The sequence below is a fragment of the Salmo trutta genome, chromosome 7 (genome assembly GCF_901001165.1).
Source record: "Salmo trutta chromosome 7, fSalTru1.1, whole genome shotgun sequence".
In the NCBI taxonomy this organism is placed as follows: Eukaryota; Metazoa; Chordata; class Actinopteri; order Salmoniformes; family Salmonidae; genus Salmo; species Salmo trutta.
In genome coordinates, this window is record NC_042963.1 from 43,898,912 (window position 1) to 43,922,913 (window position 24,002).

At 49.0% G+C, this 24,002-nt stretch overlaps 1 protein-coding gene across 5 annotated transcripts in view; it reads right to left on the reverse strand.

Moving 5' to 3' along the window:
* The window catches only part of mical2b (microtubule associated monooxygenase, calponin and LIM domain containing 2b), an 84,860-nt gene that overhangs the window by 30,523 nt on the left and 30,335 nt on the right, over positions 1 to 24,002 (reverse strand). For all 5 annotated transcript variants that reach the window (XM_029759036.1, XM_029759034.1, XM_029759037.1 and 2 more), the window contains exons 6-14: positions 23,567 to 23,722; positions 22,920 to 23,020; positions 7,994 to 8,251; positions 7,592 to 7,707; positions 7,139 to 7,265; positions 6,959 to 7,049; positions 6,131 to 6,278; positions 2,878 to 3,077; positions 564 to 667 (exon numbers count right to left, since the gene is read on the reverse strand). In XM_029759036.1, the coding sequence (XP_029614896.1) occupies positions 564 to 667; positions 2,878 to 3,077; positions 6,131 to 6,278; positions 6,959 to 7,049; positions 7,139 to 7,265; positions 7,592 to 7,707; positions 7,994 to 8,251; positions 22,920 to 23,020; positions 23,567 to 23,722 (1,301 nt within the window). The remainder of the gene's footprint in view (positions 1 to 563; positions 668 to 2,877; positions 3,078 to 6,130; positions 6,279 to 6,958; positions 7,050 to 7,138; positions 7,266 to 7,591; positions 7,708 to 7,993; positions 8,252 to 22,919; positions 23,021 to 23,566; positions 23,723 to 24,002) is intronic.

Here is a 24,002-nt window from a genome sequence, read left to right on the forward strand (position 1 = left end):
GAGCGAGCGAGCCAGAGCCAGAGAGAGCGAGCGAGCGAGCCAGAGCCAGAGAGAGCGAGCGAGCGAGCCAGAGCCAGAGAGAGCGAGCGAGCCAGAGGGAGAGAGAGCGAGCGAGCCAGAGGGAGAGAGAGCGAGCGAGCCAGAGGGAGAGAGAGCGAGCGAGCCAGAGGGAGAGAGAGCGAGCGAGCCAGAGGGAGAGAGAGCGAGCGAGCCAGAGGGAGAGAGAGCGAGCGAGCCAGATGGAGAGAGAGCGAGCGAGCCAGAGGGAGAGAGAGCGAGCGAGAGCGAGCGAGCCAGAGGGAGAGAGAGCGAGCGAGCCAGAGGGAGAGAGAGCGAGCGAGCCAGAGGGAGAGAGAGCGAGCGAGCCAGAGGGAGAGAGAGCGAGCGAGCCAGAGGGAGAGAGAGCGAGCGAGCAGAGGGAGGGAGAGAGAGCGAGCGAGCAGAGGGAGAGAGAGCGAGCGAGCAGAGGGAGAGAGAGCGAGCGAGCAGAGGGAGAGAGAGCGAGCGAGCCAGAGGGAGAGAGAGCGAGCGAGCCAGAGGGAGAGAGAGCGAGCTCATGTTACCTTTGGGATCCTCTTTCTTGGCTGTGTTTGGTTCATTAAGTTGTAAACTGAGTTTGCAGACTTGGATGAATAGTCCTCATTGTTCTCATCCATTTCCCTTGTACCTGTAACAAATCATAGCAGCGTGTTGTAATGAGCATTTTGATACGTGATATACTATAATACACATACCGTATTAAACCATTCAAACCAGGTCAAGCCAAATCTAGAGGGTAACCAGATAGAGAAATCTGAAAATAAAAGCAAACAAGACTACAGTATCCCCAGTTTGAAACGGGTTCAATATGATTAATCAAGTGTCAGACTATTGTGAGGGAATTACCCATTAGTTCCCCCCATTAACCAATTATCTGGCTAAATCATTAGTATTTTTGTTGAATAGCATGCCATAACACCTTCTGTATTCTATAAAGGCAGCCATATAGCTCAGAGGCATTATTATTACCACGAGCGTGAGGTGACCTGAACTGGGGCCTACATGTACAGTTGAAATTGTCAGTTTACATACACTTAGGTTGGAGTCATTAAACCTTGTTTTTTTAACCACTCCACAAATGTCTTGTTAACAAACTATAGTTTTGGCAAGTCAGTTAGGACATCTACTCTGTGCATGACAAGTAATTTTTCCAACAATTGTTAACAGACAGGTTATTTCACTTAATCACAATTCCAGTGGGTCATAAGTTTACATACACTAAGTTGACTGTGCCTTTAAACAGCTTGGAAAATTACAGAAAATGTTCCAAGCTAAAAATAAAGCTTTAGAAGCTTCTGATCAACTAATTGACATCATTTGAGTCAATTGGAGGTGTACCTGTGGAAGTATTTCAAGGCCTACGTTCAAACTCAGTGCCTCTTTGCTTGACATCATGGGAAAATCAAATGAAATCAGCCAAGACCTCAGAAAGTAAATTGTGGACCACAAGTCTGGTTCATCCTTGGGAGCACTTTCCAAACGCCTGAAGGTACCATGTTCATCTGTACAAACAATAGTACACAAGTATAAACAGGAAGGAGACGCGTTCTGTCTCCTAGAGATGAACGTACTGTGGCGCAAAAAGTGCAAATCAATCCCAGAACAGCAGCAAAGTGCCCTGTGAAGATGCTGGAGGAAACCGGTACAAAAGTATCTATATCCACAGTAAAGTCCTATATCAACATAACCTGAAAGGCTGCTCAGCAAGGAAGAAGCCACTGCTCCAAAACCACCATAAAAAAGCCAGACTATGGTTTGCAAGTGCACATGGGGACAAAGATTGTACTTTTTGGAGAAACGTCCTCTGGTCTGATGAAACAAAAATAGTTATGTTTGGCCATAATGACCATTGTTATATTTGGAGGAAAAAGGGGGAGGCTTGCAAGCTGAAGAACACCATCCCAACCGTGAAGCACGGGGGTGGCAGCATCATGTTGTGGGGGTGCTTTGCTGCAGGAGGGACTGGTGCACTTCACAAAATAGATGGCATCATGAGGCAGGAAAATTATGTGGATATATTGAAGCAACATCAAGACATCAGTCAGGAAGTTAAAGCTTGGTCGCAAATGGGTCTTCCAAATGGACAATGACCCCAAGCATACTTCCAAAGTTGTGGCAAAATGGCTTAAGGACAACGAAGTCAAGGTATTGGAGTGGCCCTCAAAAAGCCCTGACCTCAAGCCTATAGAAAATGTGTGGGCAGAACTGAAAATGTGTGTGCGAGCAAGGCCCACTGGGAATGTGATCAAAGAAATAAAAGCTGAAATCATTCTCTACTATTATTCTGACATTTCAAATTCTTAAAATAAAGTGGTAATCCTAACTGACCTAAAACAGGGAATTTTTACTAGGATTAAATGTCAGGAAATGTGAAAAACTGAGTTTAAATGTATTTGGCTAAGGTGTATGTGAACTTCCAACTTCAACTGTATGTGTAACATGCAATCCTATCCTACCATGACAGACGCAAAGTCATAACCGCTCAGTCACACACCATCCTCATTATGGATTGAAGCTTACCTCAATCTAACCTTCAGAATACTGCATGTAACTGAAATATAGCATACCTTAGAAGTAGTAAAACTCCACAGTTATGGAGTAATTTATGGAGAATAGTCGGCATTATAGCAACATTATTTTCCATATGTAGTATGGTAGGTAACATATCGGAATATCGGGTTCCATTATTTAACTGTTGTGCATGGAGTTTACATTTCTGGCGCTTCAGGAAGTAGACTCTCTTGAGCAGGGGCTGTGTGTGCAGTAGCTACTTCTGAAAGCGTGTTGTACTGTGGCATCAGATGAGGCATGAGAGAACGACCCAGAACAACAGCCTACCAGTGATGGATGCAGGTGAGTTGCGGAACATCTCGTAAACCTTAGAGATGTACAGCACCATCATCAGCTTGTCTGGGTCTTGGTCCAGAGCCATCTCCTTCCCTGTGGTCACAGGCTGGATACCAAATTCACGCTCTGCTATGTCAAAGGCCAGCTGGTTGTTCTTGGCTGAGTCCTCCTCATTCAGGGCGTCAAAGTCACTAGGATGGAGAGAGAGAAAGAGATGAGGCATCAGGTTTACATCCTATAAGATCTCAATAAAGTTGAGATTGTTGGTTTAATGATGCATTTTATAATCGTTCTGCTTTCCACACCAGAGTGATGAAAGGGGAACTGAAAAGGTGAGATCTAAGGCCCTTCGCAACAGCCCATAGTAATGTTATGAACATGTTTCCTTTCAATAAAATGGATTCATTCAGAATGAACCGTCCAATCACATGCACCGGTGACACAGAAAGGAAGGTGGGTGGGGGGGATTACCCAATCAGGAGCTAGAGCCAGAGGGATAAGGTCATCACGACTGCACCCCCAGCCCGCTCAGACTGCGTCGACACAGCGTAAGGGATAAACCCCCATTTGACACAGCGTAAGGGATAAACCCCCATTTGACACAGCGTAAGGGATAAACCCCCATTTGACACAGCGTAAGGGATAAACCCCCATTTGACACAGCGTAAGGGATAAACCCCCATTTGACACAGCGTAAGGGATAAACCCCCATTTGACACAGCGTAAGGGATAAACCCCCCATTTGACACAGCGTAAGGGATAAACCCCCCATTTGACACAGCGTAAGGGATAAACCCCCCATTTGACACAGCGTAAGGGATAAACCCCCCATTTGACACAGCGTAAGGGATAAACCCCCCATTTGACACAGCGTAAGGGATAAACCCCCCATTTGACACAGCGTAAGGGATAAACCCCCCATTTGACACAGCGTAAGGGATAAACCCCCCATTTGACACAGCGTAAGGGATAAACCCCCCATTTGACACAGCGTAAGGGATAAACCCCCCATTTGACACAGCGTAAGGGATAAACCCCCCATTTGACACAGCGTAAGGGATAAACCCCCCATTTGACACAGCGTAAGGGATAAACCCCCCATTTGACACAGCGTAAGGGATAAACCCCCCATTTGACACAGCGTAAGGGATAAACCCCCCATTTGACACAGCGTAAGGGATAAACCCCCCATTTGACACAGCGTAAGGGATAAACCCCCATTTGACACAGCGTAAGGGATAAACCCCCATTTGACACAGCGTAAGGGATAAACCCCCATTTGACACAGCGTAAGGGATAAACCCCCATTTGACACAGCGTAAGGGATAAACCCCCATTTGACACAGCGTAAGGGATAAACCCCCATTTGACACAGCGTAAGGGATAAACCCCCATTTGACACAGCGTAAGGGATAAACCCCCATTTGACACAGCGTAAGGGATAAACCCCCATTTGACACAGCGTAAGGGATAAACCCCCATTTGACACAGCGTAAGGGATAAACCCCCATTTGACACAGCGTAAGGGATAAACCCCCATTTGACACAGCGTAAGGGATAAACCCCCATTTGACACAGCGTAAGGGATAAAACCCCCATTTGACACAGCGTAAGGGATAAAACCCCCATTTGACACAGCGTAAGGGATAAAACCCCCATTTGACACAGCGTAAGGGACAAACCCCCATTTGACACAGCGTAAGGGATAAACCCCCATTTGACACAGCGTAAGGGATAAACCCCCATTTGACACAGCGTAAGGGATAAACCCCCATCTGACACAGCGTAAGGGATAAACCCCCATCTGACACAGCGTAAGGGATAAAAACCCATCTGACACAGCGTAAGGGATAAAAACCCATCTGACACAGCGTAAGGGATAAAACCCATCTGACACAGCGTAAGGGATAAAACCCATCTGACACAGCGTAAGGGATAAACCCCCATTTGACACAGCGTAAGGGATAAACCCCCATTTGACACAGCGTAAGGGATAAACCCCCATTTGACACAGCGTAAGGGATAAACCCCCATCTGACACAGCGTAAGGGATAAAAACCCATCTGACACAGCGTAAGGGATAAAAACCCATCTGACACAGCGTAAGGGATAAAACCCATCTGACACAGCGTAAGGGATAAACCCCCATTTGACACAGCGTAAGGGATAAACCCCCATTTGACACAGCGTAAGGGATAAAACCCCATTTGACACAGCGTAAGGGATAAAACCCATCTGACACAGCGTAAGGGATAAAACCCATCTGACACAGCGTAAGGGATAAAACCCATTTGACACAGCGTAAGGGATAAAACCCCATTTGACACAGCGTAAGGGATAAAACCCATTTGACACAGCGTAAGGGATAAAACCCATCTGACACAGCGTAAGGGATAAAACCCATCTGACACAGCGTAAGGGATAAACCCCCATTTGACACAGCGTAAGGGATAAACCCCCCATTTGACACAGCGTAAGCGATAAACCCCCATTTGACACAGCGTAAGGGATAAAACCCATTTGACACAGCGTAAGGGATAAAACCCATTTGACACAGCGTAAGGGATAAAACCCATCTGACACAGCGTAAGGGATAAAACCCCATTTGACACAGCGTAAGGGATAAAACCCCATTTGACACAGCGTAAGGGATAAAAACCCATTTGACACAGCGTAAGGGATAAAAACCCATCTGACACAGCGTAAGGGATATAAACCCATCTGACACAGCGTAAGGGATAAAACCCCCATTTGACACAGCGTAAGGGATAAACCCCCATTTGACACAGCGTAAGGGATAAAACCCATTTGACATTTAGGTAAACCGGAAACATTTCAAGGCGTGGAGCTCCTCATAAGTGCCGTCAGTATCCAATACTGGAAGTTCAAATGCTTTATAAACATTTAGAGTTCAATATGATATCCAAATGCTCTTTCCTTTGTGTGGTTTAGGCCATTTCTCTACTTAAGACAAATCTAGTTGTTTCCTACAAAGTTCAGGACATATTGGACAGTTTGTAACTTGAGTCCCACACCTTAAGTTTAACAGAAGTTTTGTCAACAGTATAATCAAGGCCACTGTTGACATTCAACAGCATAACATGTGACAGAACCAAAGGCAGTGCATGGTCACAGACAAGATGATAATCAGTGTGTGCTTTGATGATGGTGATAAGACAACGACTGTGTGTGTGTGTGTGTGTGTGTGTGTATACAATGTATATCCATGTGTGTGTTCTCTCACATGAGGTCAGGCCGGATGAGGTGTATAAGAGCACAGAGCGCCAGGCCACTCTTCCAGGAGGTGGTGAGGTTGGTGACGTCCACGCCTCTATAACCCCGAGTCTGCTTCTGACACCAGGTGAGGAGGCGGCTTGGCCGGATGTCCGACTCTGGAAGAAGAGGGGTCAACCAATCAGTCAGCCAATCACTGACATCCTCACCAAATAACAAAAGCCACAGAGAAAGATAAACACACCAGGCTACTGTTCATAGACATCACAGTGGTGTAATAACACCTCAAAGTTAAGGGAGTATGAGGGAAGGGGAGCGTAGGCCAGCACACGCTTTTGTTGGGCATGTTTGACCCTGTTTAATGTGCCAGCCTGTAACTGTGATAATAAAAGGAACAATGCCTTAACTGTCAGCTGAGGTAAGATTATTGGATAACCAGATAGAAGTCCTAATGACCGATCCTCACGGTCAGCTCCCGCCCCATAGAAATACAACTAGTCATTTAGCAGACACTCCTATCCAGAGCAATTAGCGTTTAGTGCCTTGCTCGAGGGCACAACAACAGATTGGTTCGAATCCCCTAGCAGACTGAACAGCGACCTTTCGGTTACTAGCCCAACGCTCTTAACCACTAGGCTACCTGTAGAACGGACGTTCCCATTCAAGTCAATGATCCATGATGGGTGGACGTGCAGGCGTAATATTTCTATGTCCTGGCTGTGTCTGAGCCTGTGATACGATTAGAGGATGATCCACCACACCTGGGTTAGGCAGAGATGACGGGCTGAGAAAATGACAAGTCTCAGACTGTGGTCAGTCTGTTTTCGTGACGACTCACCTCGTCTGGAGAGACTGACAGATCTATGCGTGGGTCCACAGCGTTCCAGAGGATAGGAGTCCTGCTGCCCGTTTATAAACAGATGACACACCTGAGAGAGAGAGAGTTCGCGTGATGAGTTTCTTTAACATGAAAATAAAACCTGTTTAGAGTGTGAGGTACTCTCCATCTCAGACAGACCTGATGTGGCTTCACACAGCTGGAGTTGAGGTTGGGGTACCGTGTTACCGGGTCAATGGTGTACTGCTCAAAGTTCTTTGAGATGTTCTCTGTCGTTGTTTGGGGTAATAGCCTGTAGAGAGACTCCCTACAAAACGTAACAGAAGATGATCATTCAGTTTCTGTTAAAAGCCAAACAACAGATGACCTGTTACACAGCGGAACAGTAAACACCACAAAAAAAGTTACAAATAAAAACAATTACCTTAACGTCCACTAATAGAATAACCAAACATTTACTAACCTGTAACATAGATCTAATCCCAATTTGAATGTAGACACCTGACAGCAATTTTTTCAGTTACTGAAACCAGTTTCTCATCATTATGGATGAAGTAGTAGAAGCTCATCCCATTAGGTCTGTGTGTGGACGTACATATTACTCCAGTCACATCCGTCAGCCTGCTGTAGTACCTTTCTGCCAGGATCTCCAGGGGGGTCTTGCCCTGCACCCAGCCCCTCACCATCCACACCGTGTCAAAGGCAGCCAGGAAGCCTCGAGCACAGCCAGTCCCCATGGGCCAGAAGGGCTAGAGAAAGAGAACATGTACAGGGTCAATTCATTCAGGAGACACACTAGTAGTTGAGCGACAAAAGCAAACAAGAAATGTTCAGAATCTGTCAATAGGGAATGTGTGGGGAAAACCATGCTCATCTGATCTACTGGAACCATCCCAAAGGAAAACAATCCACAGAAAACCATTCCCACATTTGTTTCTTCAAACAAGTTGAAACAGGATTTGATACAACCTAGTTGTGCGTATACATTTCACCCATAACAGTACAACATCTAGTATGAAGTCAACCCCCCCTCACCTCCAGTAGACTGTCCCCCACCAGGGACACAAGTAGCTGGTGTCCGTACTTCTCCCTGACCAGAGCTGCATTCTCCGAGGCGTACATGCAGGTGAAGTCGAACATGGCCACGTCGGGCTGGCTGCAGTGGTTGATGGCGTAGTCTAGAGAGGGCAACTGGTAGTTGGTGCCAAAGTCGGCCGCCTCACGGGCGTAGGACAGAAGAGCCTCCTGGTTCACGTTGTCTCGGCCCAGCAGCTTCTCTGTTTCAACGTGATCCTGCAGGACAAGAAAAAGGGAGGGTTGATGGGAAATCAGTGGTATTGCTCTGAAAGGATCAGAGCTCTACCTTTACCAGGCCCAGTTGTAGCCATAGAGATGGTTGTAGACTATAACTGGGTCTTAAGATTATCCTGGTCTGGTCACATGGTCAGCAGAACATCAGGGCCCAACCTACTGTAGCTAATCTCTCTTGATTCTGTGGAGATCAGACTGAGGAGGTGAACACAGACTAGGAGGTGCCCTAGACTTTTGTTCAACATTTCTGAACACATAAGCAGGATTGGAAACACTATACAGTAAAAGGCAGTTTATTTAAACCAGCCGCTGAAACATCAAAAGGAACATGTCTCACCTAAGGGAGCAAGCAATTACAGGGGTTACACTTCTACCCAACTATTCTAACAGATCAACGCTCGCACAGGCAATCACCATTATTTTATCAAAACAGATTTTCATTGTAGGGATAAAGATGCAATTCAAGAGCTTGCTGACAACTTATCAGTCAAGGCAGCAGTGCTATAATCAGAGTTAAGACTACATACGGAGGTCACACTCATAGCAGGAGGGATGAGGAGTCGGTCTTCACAAAGGGAGGATATGAAATGAAAACGAGCTTTCGGGAAACAAAATGGAAATGAAGCCAGGGAGGGCTGTGTCTGTTAATAGACTACGTCCTGATACAATGTGTACTGTTGTAAAATTAACACCACCCATCACCCTCATCCTCTCAGAGGACACTGCTTCCTGCAGAGAGAGAACACTCATCCTTATAACTCATGTAAACGAGGCCGTTGCCTACTGTCTGCGCCTCTCTCCCGCGGTGTGATGTTGAGAAGCATGCTGGGTTTGAGACAGATGTAACTCCCTGTGGATGCTAATGAAATGGGGCGGTAATCACTGGTGCCGACTGACACTGACGTATAGTTAAACACGTCTGGTTAAACGCGTGCGTCCACGAACACACGTCTAGTTAAACTCGTGCGTCCACACACACACACACACCTAGATAAAGGCGTGCGTCCACACACACAAACACGTCTAGATAAAGGCGTGCGTCCACACACACAAACACGTCTAGATAAAAGCGTGCGTCCACACACACACACACACACACACACGTCTAGTTAAACGCGTGCGTCCGCACACACACACACACACACACACGTCAAGTTAAACGCGTGCGTCCGCACACACAAACACACACACACACACACACACACACACACACGTCTAGTTAAACGCGTGCGTCCGCACACACAAACACGTCTAGATAAAAGCGTGCGTCCACACACACACACACACACACGTCTAGTTAAACGCGTGCGTCCGCACACACACACACACACACACTCGTCTAGATAAACGCGTGCGTCCACACACACACACACACACACACACGTCTAGATAAACGCGTGCGTCCACACACACACGTCTAGATAAACGCGTGCGTCCACACACACACACACACGTCTAGATAAACGCGTGCGTCCACACACACACACACGTCTAGATAAACGCGTGCGTCCACACACACACACACACACACGTCTAGATAAACGCGTGCGTCCACACACACACACACGTCTAGATAAACGCGTGCGTCCACACACACACACACACGTCTAGATAAACGCGTGCGTCCACACACACACACACACACGTCTAGATAAACGCGTGCGTCCACACACACACACACACACGTCTAGATAAACGCGTGCGTCCACACACACACACACACACGTCTAGATAAACGCGTGCGTCCACACACACACACACACACGTCTAGATAAACGCGTGCGTCCACACACACACACGTCTAGATAAACGCGTGCGTCCACACACACACGTCTAGATAAACGCGTGCGTCCACACACACACACACACGTCTAGATAAACGCGTGCGTCCACACACACACACGTCTAGATAAACGCGTGCGTCCACACACACACACGTCTAGATAAACGCGTGCGTCCACACACACACACACACGTCTAGATAAACGCGTGCGTCCACACACACACACACACACACGTCTAGATAAACGCGTGCGTCCACACACACACACACACACACGTCTAGATAAACGCGTGCGTCCACACACACACACACACACACGTCTAGATAAACGCGTGCGTCCACACACACACACACACACACGTCTAGATAAACGCGTGCGTCCACACACACACACGTCTAGATAAACGCGTGCGTCCACACACACACACGTCTAGATAAACGCGTGCGTCCACACACACACACACGTCTAGATAAACGCGTGCGTCCACACACACACACACACGTCTAGATAAACGCGTGCGTCCACACACACGTCTAGATAAACGCGTGCGTCCACACACACACACACGTCTAGATAAACGCGTGCGTCCACACACACACACGTCTAGTTAAACGCGTGCGTCCACACACACACACACACCACACACACACACACGTCTAGATAAACGCGTGCGTCCACACACACACACACGTCTAAATAAACGCGTGCGTCCACACACACACCTAGATAAACGCGTGCGTCCACACACACGTCTCGTTAAACGCGTGCGTCCACACACACACACACGTCTAGTTAAACGCGTGCGTCCACACACACACACAAACGTCTAGATAAACGCGTGCGTCCACACACACACACACACACACACACGTCTAGATAAACGCGTGCGTCCACACACACGTCTAGATAAACGCGTGCGTCCACACACACACACACACGTCTAGATAAACGCGTGCGTCCACACACACACACACACACACACACGTCTAGATAAACGCGTGCGTCCACACACACACACACACACACACACGTCTAGATAAACGCGTGCGTCCACACACACACACACACAAACGTCAAGATAAACGTGTGCGTCCAAACACACACACACACACCTAGATAAACGCGTGCGTCCACACACACGTCTAGATAAACGCGTGCGTCCACACACACACACGTCTAGTTAAACGCGTGCGTCCACACACACACACACACACACACACACACACACACGTCTAGTTAACTGCGTGCGTACACACACACACACACACACACGTCTAGATAAACGCGTGCCTCCACACACACACGTCTAGTTAAACGCGTGCCTCCACGCACACACACACACACACGTCTAGTTAAACGCGTGCCTCCACGCACACACACACACACACACACGTCTAGATAAACGCGTGCGTCCACACACACACACACGTCTAGATAAACGCGTGCGTCCACACACACACACACACACACACACACACGTCTAGTTAAACGCGTGCGTCCACACACACACACACACGTCTAGTTAAACGCGTGCGTCCACACACACACACACACACGTCTAAATAAACGCGTGCGTCCACACACACACACACACACGTCTAAATAAACGCGTGCGTCCACACACACACCTAGATAAACGCGTGCGTCCACACACACACACACGTCTCGTTAAACGCGTGCGTCCACACACACGTCTAGTTAAACGCGTGCGTCCACACACACGTCTAGTTAAACGCGTGCGTCCACACACACACGTCTAGTTAAACGCGTGCGTCCACACACACACGTCTAGTTAAACGCGTGCGTCCACGAACACACGTCTAGTTAAACTCGTGCGTCCACACACACACACACACACCTAGATAAAGGCGTGCGTCCACACACACAAACACGTCTAGATAAAGGCGTGCGTCCACACACACAAACACGTCTAGATAAAAGCGTGCGTCCACACACACACACACACACACGTCTAGTTAAACGCGTGCGTCCGCACACACACACACACACACACGTCTAGTTAAACGCGTGCGTCCGCACACACAAACACACACACACACACACACACACACACACACACACACACACACACACACACACACACGTCCGCACACACAAACACGTCTAGATAAAAGCGTGCGTCCACACACACACACACACACGTCTAGTTAAACGCGTGCGTCCGCACACACACACACACACACACACACACACGTCTAGATAAACGCGTGCGTCCACACACACACGTCTAGATAAACGCGTGCGTCCACACACACACACACGTCTAGATAAACGCGTGCGTCCACACACACACACACACGTCTAGATAAACGCGTGCGTCCACACACACACACACACCTAGATAAACGCGTGCGTCCACACACACACACACACGTCTAGATAAACGCGTGCGTCCACACACACACACACACGTCTAGATAAACGCGTGCGTCCACACACACACACGTCTAGATAAACGCGTGCGTCCACACACACACACGTCTAGATAAACGCGTGCGTCCACACACACACACGTCTAGATAAACGCGTGCGTCCACACACACACACACACGTCTAGATAAACGCGTGCGTCCACACACACACACACACGTCTAGATAAACGCGTGCGTCCACACACACACACACACGTCTAGATAAACGCGTGCGTCCACACACACACGTCTAGATAAACGCGTGCGTCCACACACACACACACGTCTAGATAAACGCGTGCGTCCACACACACACACACGTCTAGATAAACGCGTGCGTCCACACACACACACACGTCTAGATAAACGCGTGCGTCCACACACACACACACGTCTAGATAAACGCGTGCGTCCACACACACACACACGTCTAGATAAACGCGTGCGTCCACACACACACACACGTCTAGATAAACGCGTGCGTCCACACACACACACGTCTAGATAAACGCGTGCGTCCACACACACACACACGTCTAGATAAACGCGTGCGTCCACACACACACACACACACACACGTCTAGATAAACGCGTGCGTCCACACACAAACACACACACACACACGTCTAGATAAACGCGTGCGTCCACACACACACACACACACACACACACACACGTCTAGATAAACGCGTGCGTCCACACACACACACACACACACACGTCTAGATAAACGCGTGCGTCCACACACACACACACACACGTCTAGATAAACGCGTGCGTCCACACACACACACACACACACACACGTCTAGATAAACGCGTGCGTCCACACACACACACACACGTCTAGATAAACGCGTGCGTCCACACACACACGTCTAGATAAACGCGTGCGTCCACACACACACACACTTCTAGATAAACGCGTGCGTCCACACACACACACACTTCTAGATAAACGCGTGCGTCCACACACACACACGTCTAGTTAAACGCGTGCGTCCACACACACACACACACACACACACCACACACACACACACACACGTCTAGATAGACGCGTGCGTCCACACACACACACACGTCTAAATAAACGCGTGCGTCCACACACACACACACACGTCTAAATAAACGCGTGCGTCCACACACACACCTAGATAAACGCGTGCGTCCACACACACGTCTCGTTAAACGCGTGCGTCCACACACACACACGTCTAGTTAAACGCGTGCGTCCACACACACACACAAACGTCTAGATAAACGCGTGCGTCCACACACACACACACACACACACACACGTCTAGATAAACGCGTGCGTCCACACACACACGTCTAGATAAACGCGTGCGTCCACACACACACACACACGTCTAGATAAACGCGTGCGTCCACACACACACACACACACGTCTAGATAAACGCGTGCGTCCACACACACACACACACACACACACGTCTAGATAAACGCGTGCGTCCACACACACACACACACACACGTCTAGATAAACGCGTGCGTCCACACACACACACACGTCTAGTTAAACGCGTGCGTCCACACACACACACACACGTCTAGTTAAACGCGTGCGTCCACACACACACGTCTAGTTAAACGCGTGCGTCCACACACACACGTCTAGTTAAACGCGTGCGTCCACACACACACGTCTAGTTAAACGCGTGCGTCCACACACACACGTCTAGTTAAACGCGTGCGTCCACACACACACACACACGTCTAGTTAAACGCGTGCGTCCACACACACACACACACACACACACACGTCTAGTTAACTGCGTGCGTACACACACACACACACACACGTCTAGTTAAACGCGTGCCTCCACGCACACACACACACACACACACGTCTAGATAAACGCGTGCGTCCACACACACACACGTCTAGATAAACGCGTGCGTCCACACACACACACACACACACGTCTAGTTAAACGCGTGCGTCCACACACACACACACACACACGTCTAGTTAAACGCGTGCGTCCACACACACACGTCTAAATAAACGCGTGCGTCCACACACACGTCTAAATAAACGCGTGCGTCCACACACACACGTCTAGTTAAACGCGTGCGTCCACACACACACGTCTAGTTAAACGCGTGCGTCCACACACACACGTCTAGTTAAACGCGTGCGTCCACACACACACGTCTAGTTAAACGCGTGCGTCCACACACACACGTCTAGTTAAACGCGTGCGTCCACACACACACGTCTAGTTAAACGCGTGCGTCCACACACACACACACACACGTCTAGATAAACGCGTGCGTCCACACACACACACACGTCTAGATAAACGCGTGCGTCCACACACACGTCTAGATAAACGCGTGCGTCCACACACACACGTCTAGATAAACGCGTGCGTCCACACACACACACGTCTAGATAAACGCGTGCGTCCACACACACACACACGTCTAGTTAAACGCGTGCGTCCACACACACACACACACACACACGTCTAGTTAAACGCCTGCGTCCACACACACACACACGTCTAGTTAAACGCGTGCGTCCACACACACACACACGTCTAGTTAAACGCGTGCGTCCACACACACACACACGTCTAGTTAAACGCGTGCGTCCACACACACACACACGTCTAGTTAAACGCGTGCGTCCACACACACACACACACACACACGTCTAGTTAAACGCGTGCGTCCACACACACACACACACACACGTCTAGTTAAACGCGTGCGTCCCACACACACACACACGTCTAGTTAAACGCGTGCGTCCACACACACACACACACGTCTAGTTAAACGCGTGCGTCCACACACACACACACACACACACGTCTAGTTAAACGCGTGCGTCCACACACACACACACACACGTCTAGTTAAACGCGTGCGTCCACACACACACACACACACACACACGTCTAGTTAAACGCGTGCGTCCACACACACACACACACACACACACACACGTCTAGTTAAACGCGTGCGTCCACACACACACACGTCTAGTTAAACGCGTGCGTCCACACACACACACGTCTAGTTAAACGCGTGCGTCCACACACACACACACACACACACGTCTAGTTAAACGCGTGCGTCCACACACACACACACGTCTAGTTAAACGCATGCGTCCACACACACACACGTCTAGTTAAACGCGTGCGTCCACACACACACACACACGTCTAGTTAAACGCGTGCGTCCACACACACACACACGTCTAGTTAAACGCGTGCGTCCACACACACACACGTCTAGTTCAACGCGTGCGTCCACACACACACACGTCTAGTTCAACGCGTGCGTCCACACACACACACACGTCTAGTTCAACGCGTGCGTCCACACACACACACACACGTCTAGTTCAACGCGTGCGTCCTCACACACACACACACGTCGAGTTCAACGCGTGCGTCCACACACACACGTCGAGTTCAACGCGTGCGTCCACACACACACACGTCGAGTTCAACGCGTGCGTCCACACACACACACGTCGAGTTCAACGCGTGCGTCCACACACACACACGTCGAGTTCAACGCGTGCGTCCACACACACACGTCGAGTTCAACGCGTGCGTCCACACACACACGTCGAGTTCAACGCGTGCGTCCACACACACAGAGTTCAACGCGTGCGTCCACACACACACGTCGAGTTCAACGCGTGCGTCCACACACACACACACACACGCCGAGTTCAACGCGTGCGTCCACACACACACACACGCCGAGTTCAACGCGTGCGTCCACACACACACACGTCGAGTTCAACGCGTGCGTCCACACACACACACGTCGAGTTCAACGCGTGCGTCCACACACACACACGTCTAGTTCAACGCATGCGTCCACACACACACACACACACACGTCTAGTTAAACGCGTGCCTCCACAAACACACACACGTCTAGTTAAACGCGTGCCTCCACAAACACACACGTCTAGTTAAACGCGTGCCTCCACAAACACACACGTCTAGTTAAACGCGTGCCTCCACAAACACACACGTCTAGTTAAACGCGTGCCTCCACAAACACACACGTCTAGTTAAACGCGTGCCTCCACAAACACACACGTCTAGTTAAACGCGTGCCTCCACAAACACACACGTCTAGTTAAACGCGTGCCTCCACAAACACACACGTCTAGTTAAACGCGTGCCTCCACAAACACACACGTCTAGTTAAACGCGTGCCTCCACACACACACACACACACACACACACACACACACACACACGTCTAGTTAAACGCGTGCCTCCACACACACACACACACACACAGTCTAGTTAAACGCGTGCCACCACACACACGTCTAGTTAACCTCTCTAGGGTATGTGGGACGAAATCAACCCACCTACTCAGCCAGTGGAATCCCGTGGCGCGATATTCAAATACCTTAGAAATGCTATTACTTCAATTTCTCAAACATATGACTATTTTACACCATTTTAAAGACAAGACTCTCGTTAATCTAACCACATTGTCCGATTTCAAAAAGGCTTTACAACGAAAGCAAAACATTAGATTATGTCAGCAGAGTACCCAGCCAGAAATAATCAGACACCCATTTTTCAAGCTAGCATATAATGTCACATAAACCCAAACCACAGCTAAATGCAGCACTAACCTTTGATGATCTTCATCAGATGACACCCCTAGGACATTATGTTATACAATACATGCACGTTTTGTTCAATCAAGTTCATATTTATATCAAAAACCAGCTTTTTACATTAGCATGTGACGTTCAGAACTAGCATACCCACCGCAAACTTCCGGTGAATTTACTAAATTACTCACGATAAACGTTCACAAAAAACAAATTATTTTAAGAATTATAGATACAGAACTCCTTTATGCAATCGCTATGTCTGATTTTAAAATGGCTTTTCGGCAAAAGCACATTTTGCAATATTCTGAGTAGATAGCTAGCCCGTGATGGCGAGCTATTTTGACAACCACCAAGTTTGACCCTCACCAAACTCCGATTTACTATGAGAAAAATTGGATTACCTTTGCTGTTCTTCGTCAGAATGCACTCCCAGGACTTCTACTTCAATAACAAATGTTAATTTGGTTCAAAATAATCCATAGTTATGTTCAAATATCCTCTGTTTTGTTCGTGCGTTCAAGACACTATCCGAAGGGTGACGCGCCCGACGCGTTTCGTGACAAAAAAATTCTAAATATTCCATTACTGTACTTCGAAGCATGTCAACCCCTGTTTAAAATAAATTTTTATGCGATTTTTCTCGTAAAAAAGCGATAATATTCCGACCGGGAAACCCTGTTTCGTTCAAAGACGAAAAAATAAAAACATGGTGTCTGCTCGTGCACGCGCCCCCAGTCTCATTGTTCTCTGATCGACCACTATCCAAATGCGCTACTGTTTTTCAGCCTGGGCCTGCAAAGACATCATTCAACGTTTTGCCGCCTTCTGAGAGCCGATGGGAGCCGTAGGAAGTGTCACGTTAAAGCAGAGATCCTCAGTTTTCAATAAAGAGAGTGTAGAAGGCCAAGAAATGGTCAGAGAGGGCACTTCCTGTAAGGAATCTTCTCAGGTTTTTGCCTGCCATATGAGTTCTGTTATACTCACAGACACCATTCAAACAGTTTTAGAAACTTTAAGGTGTTTTCTATCCAAATCAAACAATTATATGCATATTCTAGTTTCTGGGCAGTAGTAATAACCAGATTAAATCGGGTACGTTTTTTATCCGGCCGTGCAAATACTGCCCCCTACCCTAGAGAGGTTAAACGCGCGTGTCCACACACACACACACACACACACACACACACACACACACACGTCTAGTTAAACGCGTGCGTCCACACACACACACATACACGTCTAGTTAAACGCGTGCCTCCACACACACACACATACACGTCTAGTTAAACGCGTGCCTCCACACACACACGTCTAGTTAAACGCGTGCCTCCACACACACACGTCTAGTTAAACGCGTGCCTCCACACACACACACACACACACACACACACACACACACGTCTAGTTAAACGCGTGCCTCCACACACACACACGTCTAGTTAAACGCGTGCCTCCACACACACACACACACACACGTCTAGTTAAACGCGTGCCTCCACACACACACACACACACACACACACACGTCTAGTTAAACGCGTGCCTCCACACACACACACACACACACACGTCTAGTTAAACGCGTGCCTCCACACACACACACGTCTAGTTAAACGCGTGCCTCCACACACACACACACACACACGTCTAGTTAAACGCGTGCCTCCACACACACACACACACGTCTAGTTAAACGCGTGCCTCGATACACACACACGTCTAGTTAAACGCGTGCCTCCACACACACGTCTAGTTAAACCCGTGCCTCCACACACACACGTCTAGTTAAACGCGTGCCTCCACACACACACACACGTCTAGTTAAACGCGTGCCTCCACACACACACACACGTCTAGTTAAACGCGTGCCTCCACACACACACGTCTAGTTAAACGCGTGCCTCCACACACACACGTCTAGTTAAACGCGTGCCTCCACACACACACGTCTAGTTAAACGCGTGCCTCCACACACACACACACACACACACGTCTAGTTAAACGCGTGCCTCCACACACACACACACACACACACACACACACACACACACACGTCTAGTTAAACGCGTGCCTCCACACACACGTCTAGTTAAACGCGTGCCTCCACACACACACACGTCTAGTTAAACGCGTGCCTCCACACACACACACATCTAGTTAAACGCGTGCCTCCACACACACACACACACACACACGTCTAGTTAAACGCGTGCCTCCACACACACACACACACACGTCTAGTTAAACGCGTGCCTCCACACACACACACACACACACACACGTCTAGTTAAACGCGTGCCTCCACACACACACACACACACGTCTAGTTAAACGCGTGCCTCCACACACACACACGTCTAGTTAAACGCGTGCCTCCACACACACACACACGTCTAGTTAAACGCGTGCCTCCACACACACACACACACGTCTTGTTAAACGCGTGCCTCCACACACACACACACACACGTCTTGTTAAACGCGTGTCTCCACACACACACGTCTTGTTAAACGCGTGCCTCCACACACATACACACGTCTTGTTAAACGCGTGCCTCCACACACACACACACACACACACCACACGTCTTGTTAAACGCGTGCCTCCACACACACACACACACACACACACACACGTCTTGTTAAACGCGTGCCTCCACACACACGTCTTGTTAAACGCGTGCCTCCACACACACACACACACACGTCTTGTTAAACGCGTGCCTCCACACACACACACACACGTCTTGTTAAACGCATGCCTCCACACACACACACGTCTTGTTAAACGCGTGCCTCCACACACACACGTCTTGTTAAACGCGTGCCTCCACACACACACACACGTCTTGTTAAACGCGTGCCTCCACACACACATCTTGTTAAACGCGTGCCTCCACACACACACACGTCTTGTTAAACGCGTGCCTCCACACACACACACACACACACACACACACACACACACACACACACGTCTTGTTAAACGCGTGCCTCCACACACACACACACACACACACACACGTCTTGTTAAACGCGTGCCTCCACACACACACACACACACACACGTCTTGTTAAACGCGTGCCTCCACACACACACACGTCTTGTTAAACGCGTGCCTCCACACACACACACACACACACACACACACACACACACACACGTCTTGTTAAACGCGTGCCTCCACACACACACGTCTTGTTAAACACGTGCCTCCACACACACACACACACACACACACGTCTTGTTAAACGCGTGCCTCCACACACACACACACACGTCTTGTTAAACGCGTGCCTCCACACACGTCTTGTTAAACGCGTGCCTCCACACACACACGTCTTGTTAAACGCGTGCCTCCACACACACGTCTTGTAAAACGCGTGCCTCCACACACACACACACACACACACACACGTCTTGTTAAACGCGTGCCTCCACACACACACACACGTCTTGTTAAACGCGTGCCTCCACACACACACACACGTCTTGTTAAACGCGTGCCTCCACACACACACACACGTCTTGTTAAACGCGTGCCTCCACACACACACACACACACACGTCTTGTTAAACGCGTGCCTCCACACACACACACACACACACACACGTCTTGTTAAACGCGTGCCTCCACACACACACACACGTCTTGTTAAACGCGTGCCTCCACACACACACACACACGTCTTGTTAAACGCGTGCCTCCACACCACACACGTCTTGTTAAACGCGTGCCTCCACACACACACACGTCTTGTTAAACGCGTGCCTCCACACACACACACACGTCTTGTTAAACGCGTGCCTCCACACACACACACACACACACACACACACACACACACACGTCTTGTTAAACGCGTGCCTCCACACACACACACACGTCTTGTTAAACGCGTGCCTCCACACACACACACGTCTTGTTAAACGCGTGCCTCCACACACACACACACACACACACACATCTTGTTAAACGCGTGCCTCCACACACACACGTCTTGTTAAACGCGTGCCTCCACACACACACACACGTCTTGTTAAACGCGTGCCTCCACACACACACACACACACACGTCTTGTTAAACGCGTGCCTCCACACACACACACACACACGTCTTGTTAAACGCGTGCCTCCACACACACACACACACACACACGTCTTGTTAAACGCGTGCCTCCACACACACACACGTCTTGTTAAACGCGTGCCCTCCACACACACACACACACACACGTCTTGTTAAACGCGTGCCTCCACACACACACACACACACACGTCTTGTTAAACGCGTGCCTCCACACACACACACACACACGTCTTGTTAAACGCGTGCCTCCACACACACGTCTTGTTAAACGCGTGCCTCCACACACACACACACACACGTCTTGTTAAACGCGTGCCTCCACACACACACACACGTCTTGTTAAACGCGTGCCTCCACACACACACACACACGTCTTGTTAAACGCGTGCCTCCACACCACACACACACACGTCTTGTTAAACGCGTGCCTCCACACACACACACACACGTCTTGTTAAACGCGTGCCTCCACACACACACACACACGTCTTGTTAAACGCGTGCCTCCACACACACACACACACGTCTTGTTAAACGCGTGCCTCCACCACACACACACAACACACGTCTTGTTAAACGCGTGCCTCCACACACACACACACACACACACACACACACGTCTTGTTAAACGCGTGCCTCCACACACACACACACACACGTCTTGTTAAACGCGTGCCTCCACACACACACACACGTCTTGTTAAACGCGTGCCTCCACACACACACACACACGTCTTGTTAAACGCGTGCCTCCACACACACACACACGTCTTGTTAAACGCGTGCCTCCACACACACACACACACACACGTCTTGTTAAACGCGTGCCTCCACACACACACACACACACGTCTTGTTAAACGCGTGCCTCCACACACACACACACACGTCTTGTTAAACGCGTGCCTCCACACACACACACACACACACACACACACACGTCTTGTTAAACGCGTGCCTCCACACACACACACACACACATCTTGTTAAACGCGTGCCTCCACACACACACACACACACACACACACACGTCTTGTTAAACGCGTGCCTCCACACACACACACGTCTTGTTAAACGCGTGCCTCCACACACACACACACACACGTCTTGTTAAACGCGTGCCTCCACACACACGTCTTGTTAAACGCGTGCCTCCACACACACACACACACGTCTTGTTAAACGCGTGCCTCCACACACACACACACACACACACACACACACACGTCTTGTTAAACGCGTGCCTCCACACACACACACACACACACACGTCTTGTTAAACGCGTGCCTCCACACACACACACACACACACACGTCTTGTTAAACGCGTGCCTCCACACACACACACACACACACACACACACGTCTTGTTAAATGCGTGCCTCCACACACACACACACGTCTTGTTAAACGCGTGCCTCCACACACACACACACACACACGTCTTGTTAAATGCGTGCCTCCACACACACACACACACACACACACACACATCTAGTTAAGACCTCCCAACACATCCTTCTAACCCAGCAACACATTTTACCCGCTCAAATAGATCTAGTCTTGTTTTTATTCCCAGTTTAATGCCACAGCTGCGATTTGGCACCCTCTGGCAGATGGGGCACAACGGCACAGCTGTAAATATCTGCACTGTGGGGGAGTGGCATATTGAGCACAAAGCAGCAAAACAAAACACTCACATGAATGATGACTCCCTTGTCCAGCAGACTCTGCTTCTTTGCGGTCATCACAAAGTAGTGTGTGTTGTCTCTGTAGTACACAATGTTCTCCAGATCAATCCCTGCAATCACAAGACAACACAAAGCTTCATAAAACAACTGTGTCAGTCATGTTGACCATACAACCAAATTGTTTGACCCGGTTAGTGGGAGGATCATGTTCCAAATGCGGTGTGTATCATGACCAATTTGAGTGATGGTACACGACCCTTTCATTAAGAGGGGATTTGAGCGGAGGAGATTCCAGCCTGTCTTCACACTGCTGAACCTCACAAAGCCAAGCAGGCTGCTAGAAATCAGCAGCACCAGATCCTCGATGGTGTGTTAGCATGGGAAACATCTACAAGACAGAATGGTACTTCAGCAAAACACTCTTTATAAGAGACACTGGTTTCATGGATTAAAACATTTTATTGCGGTTCCCAATGGACTGATGTGATGACACCTAGGGTATCACCATTCCAGGTAAATTAGCCTGATCGCACATCAATGACCATAAGAGTTGGCAAGACCGCACAAACAGGTCTAAGGCTTGGCTAGAGGTCAATGCCCTGCAGAGGGGTACAGAACGTGTGTGTGTGTGGGGTCAGGTTTGTGAGATGGCCCACCGGTTTCCTCTTTGAGCTCCAGGAAGAACTTCTGGTTGAAGATGAAGGCCACGCCGCTGATCTCCTCCACCTTGGCCTCGGCTGTGGTATTCCTGTTAACGAAGTTGGCTGTGATGGCTATGGCCAGCTTGCCACGGAACTCTTTCCTCCTGAAACCTACAGTATGACGCAAAGCATCTTTATTGTTCTGCTGACACTCAACATGTAGGAAGTTAATAATTTTATACCAGATTAAACTGAGTCAGACAGATTGTGATAAGTCAGAGCAATCATTTTTTATTACATAGTGTTTAGGAAATACAGGCTGATAAGGTTAAGATAATGATATAGAACAAAAAGCATTAGGGGCATTATAAAATACTACCTTATAACTGTCTGAGCAATACTCCTGTCTGGGTGACAACTAACCCATGCATTTTCTTTTTTAGATACAGAC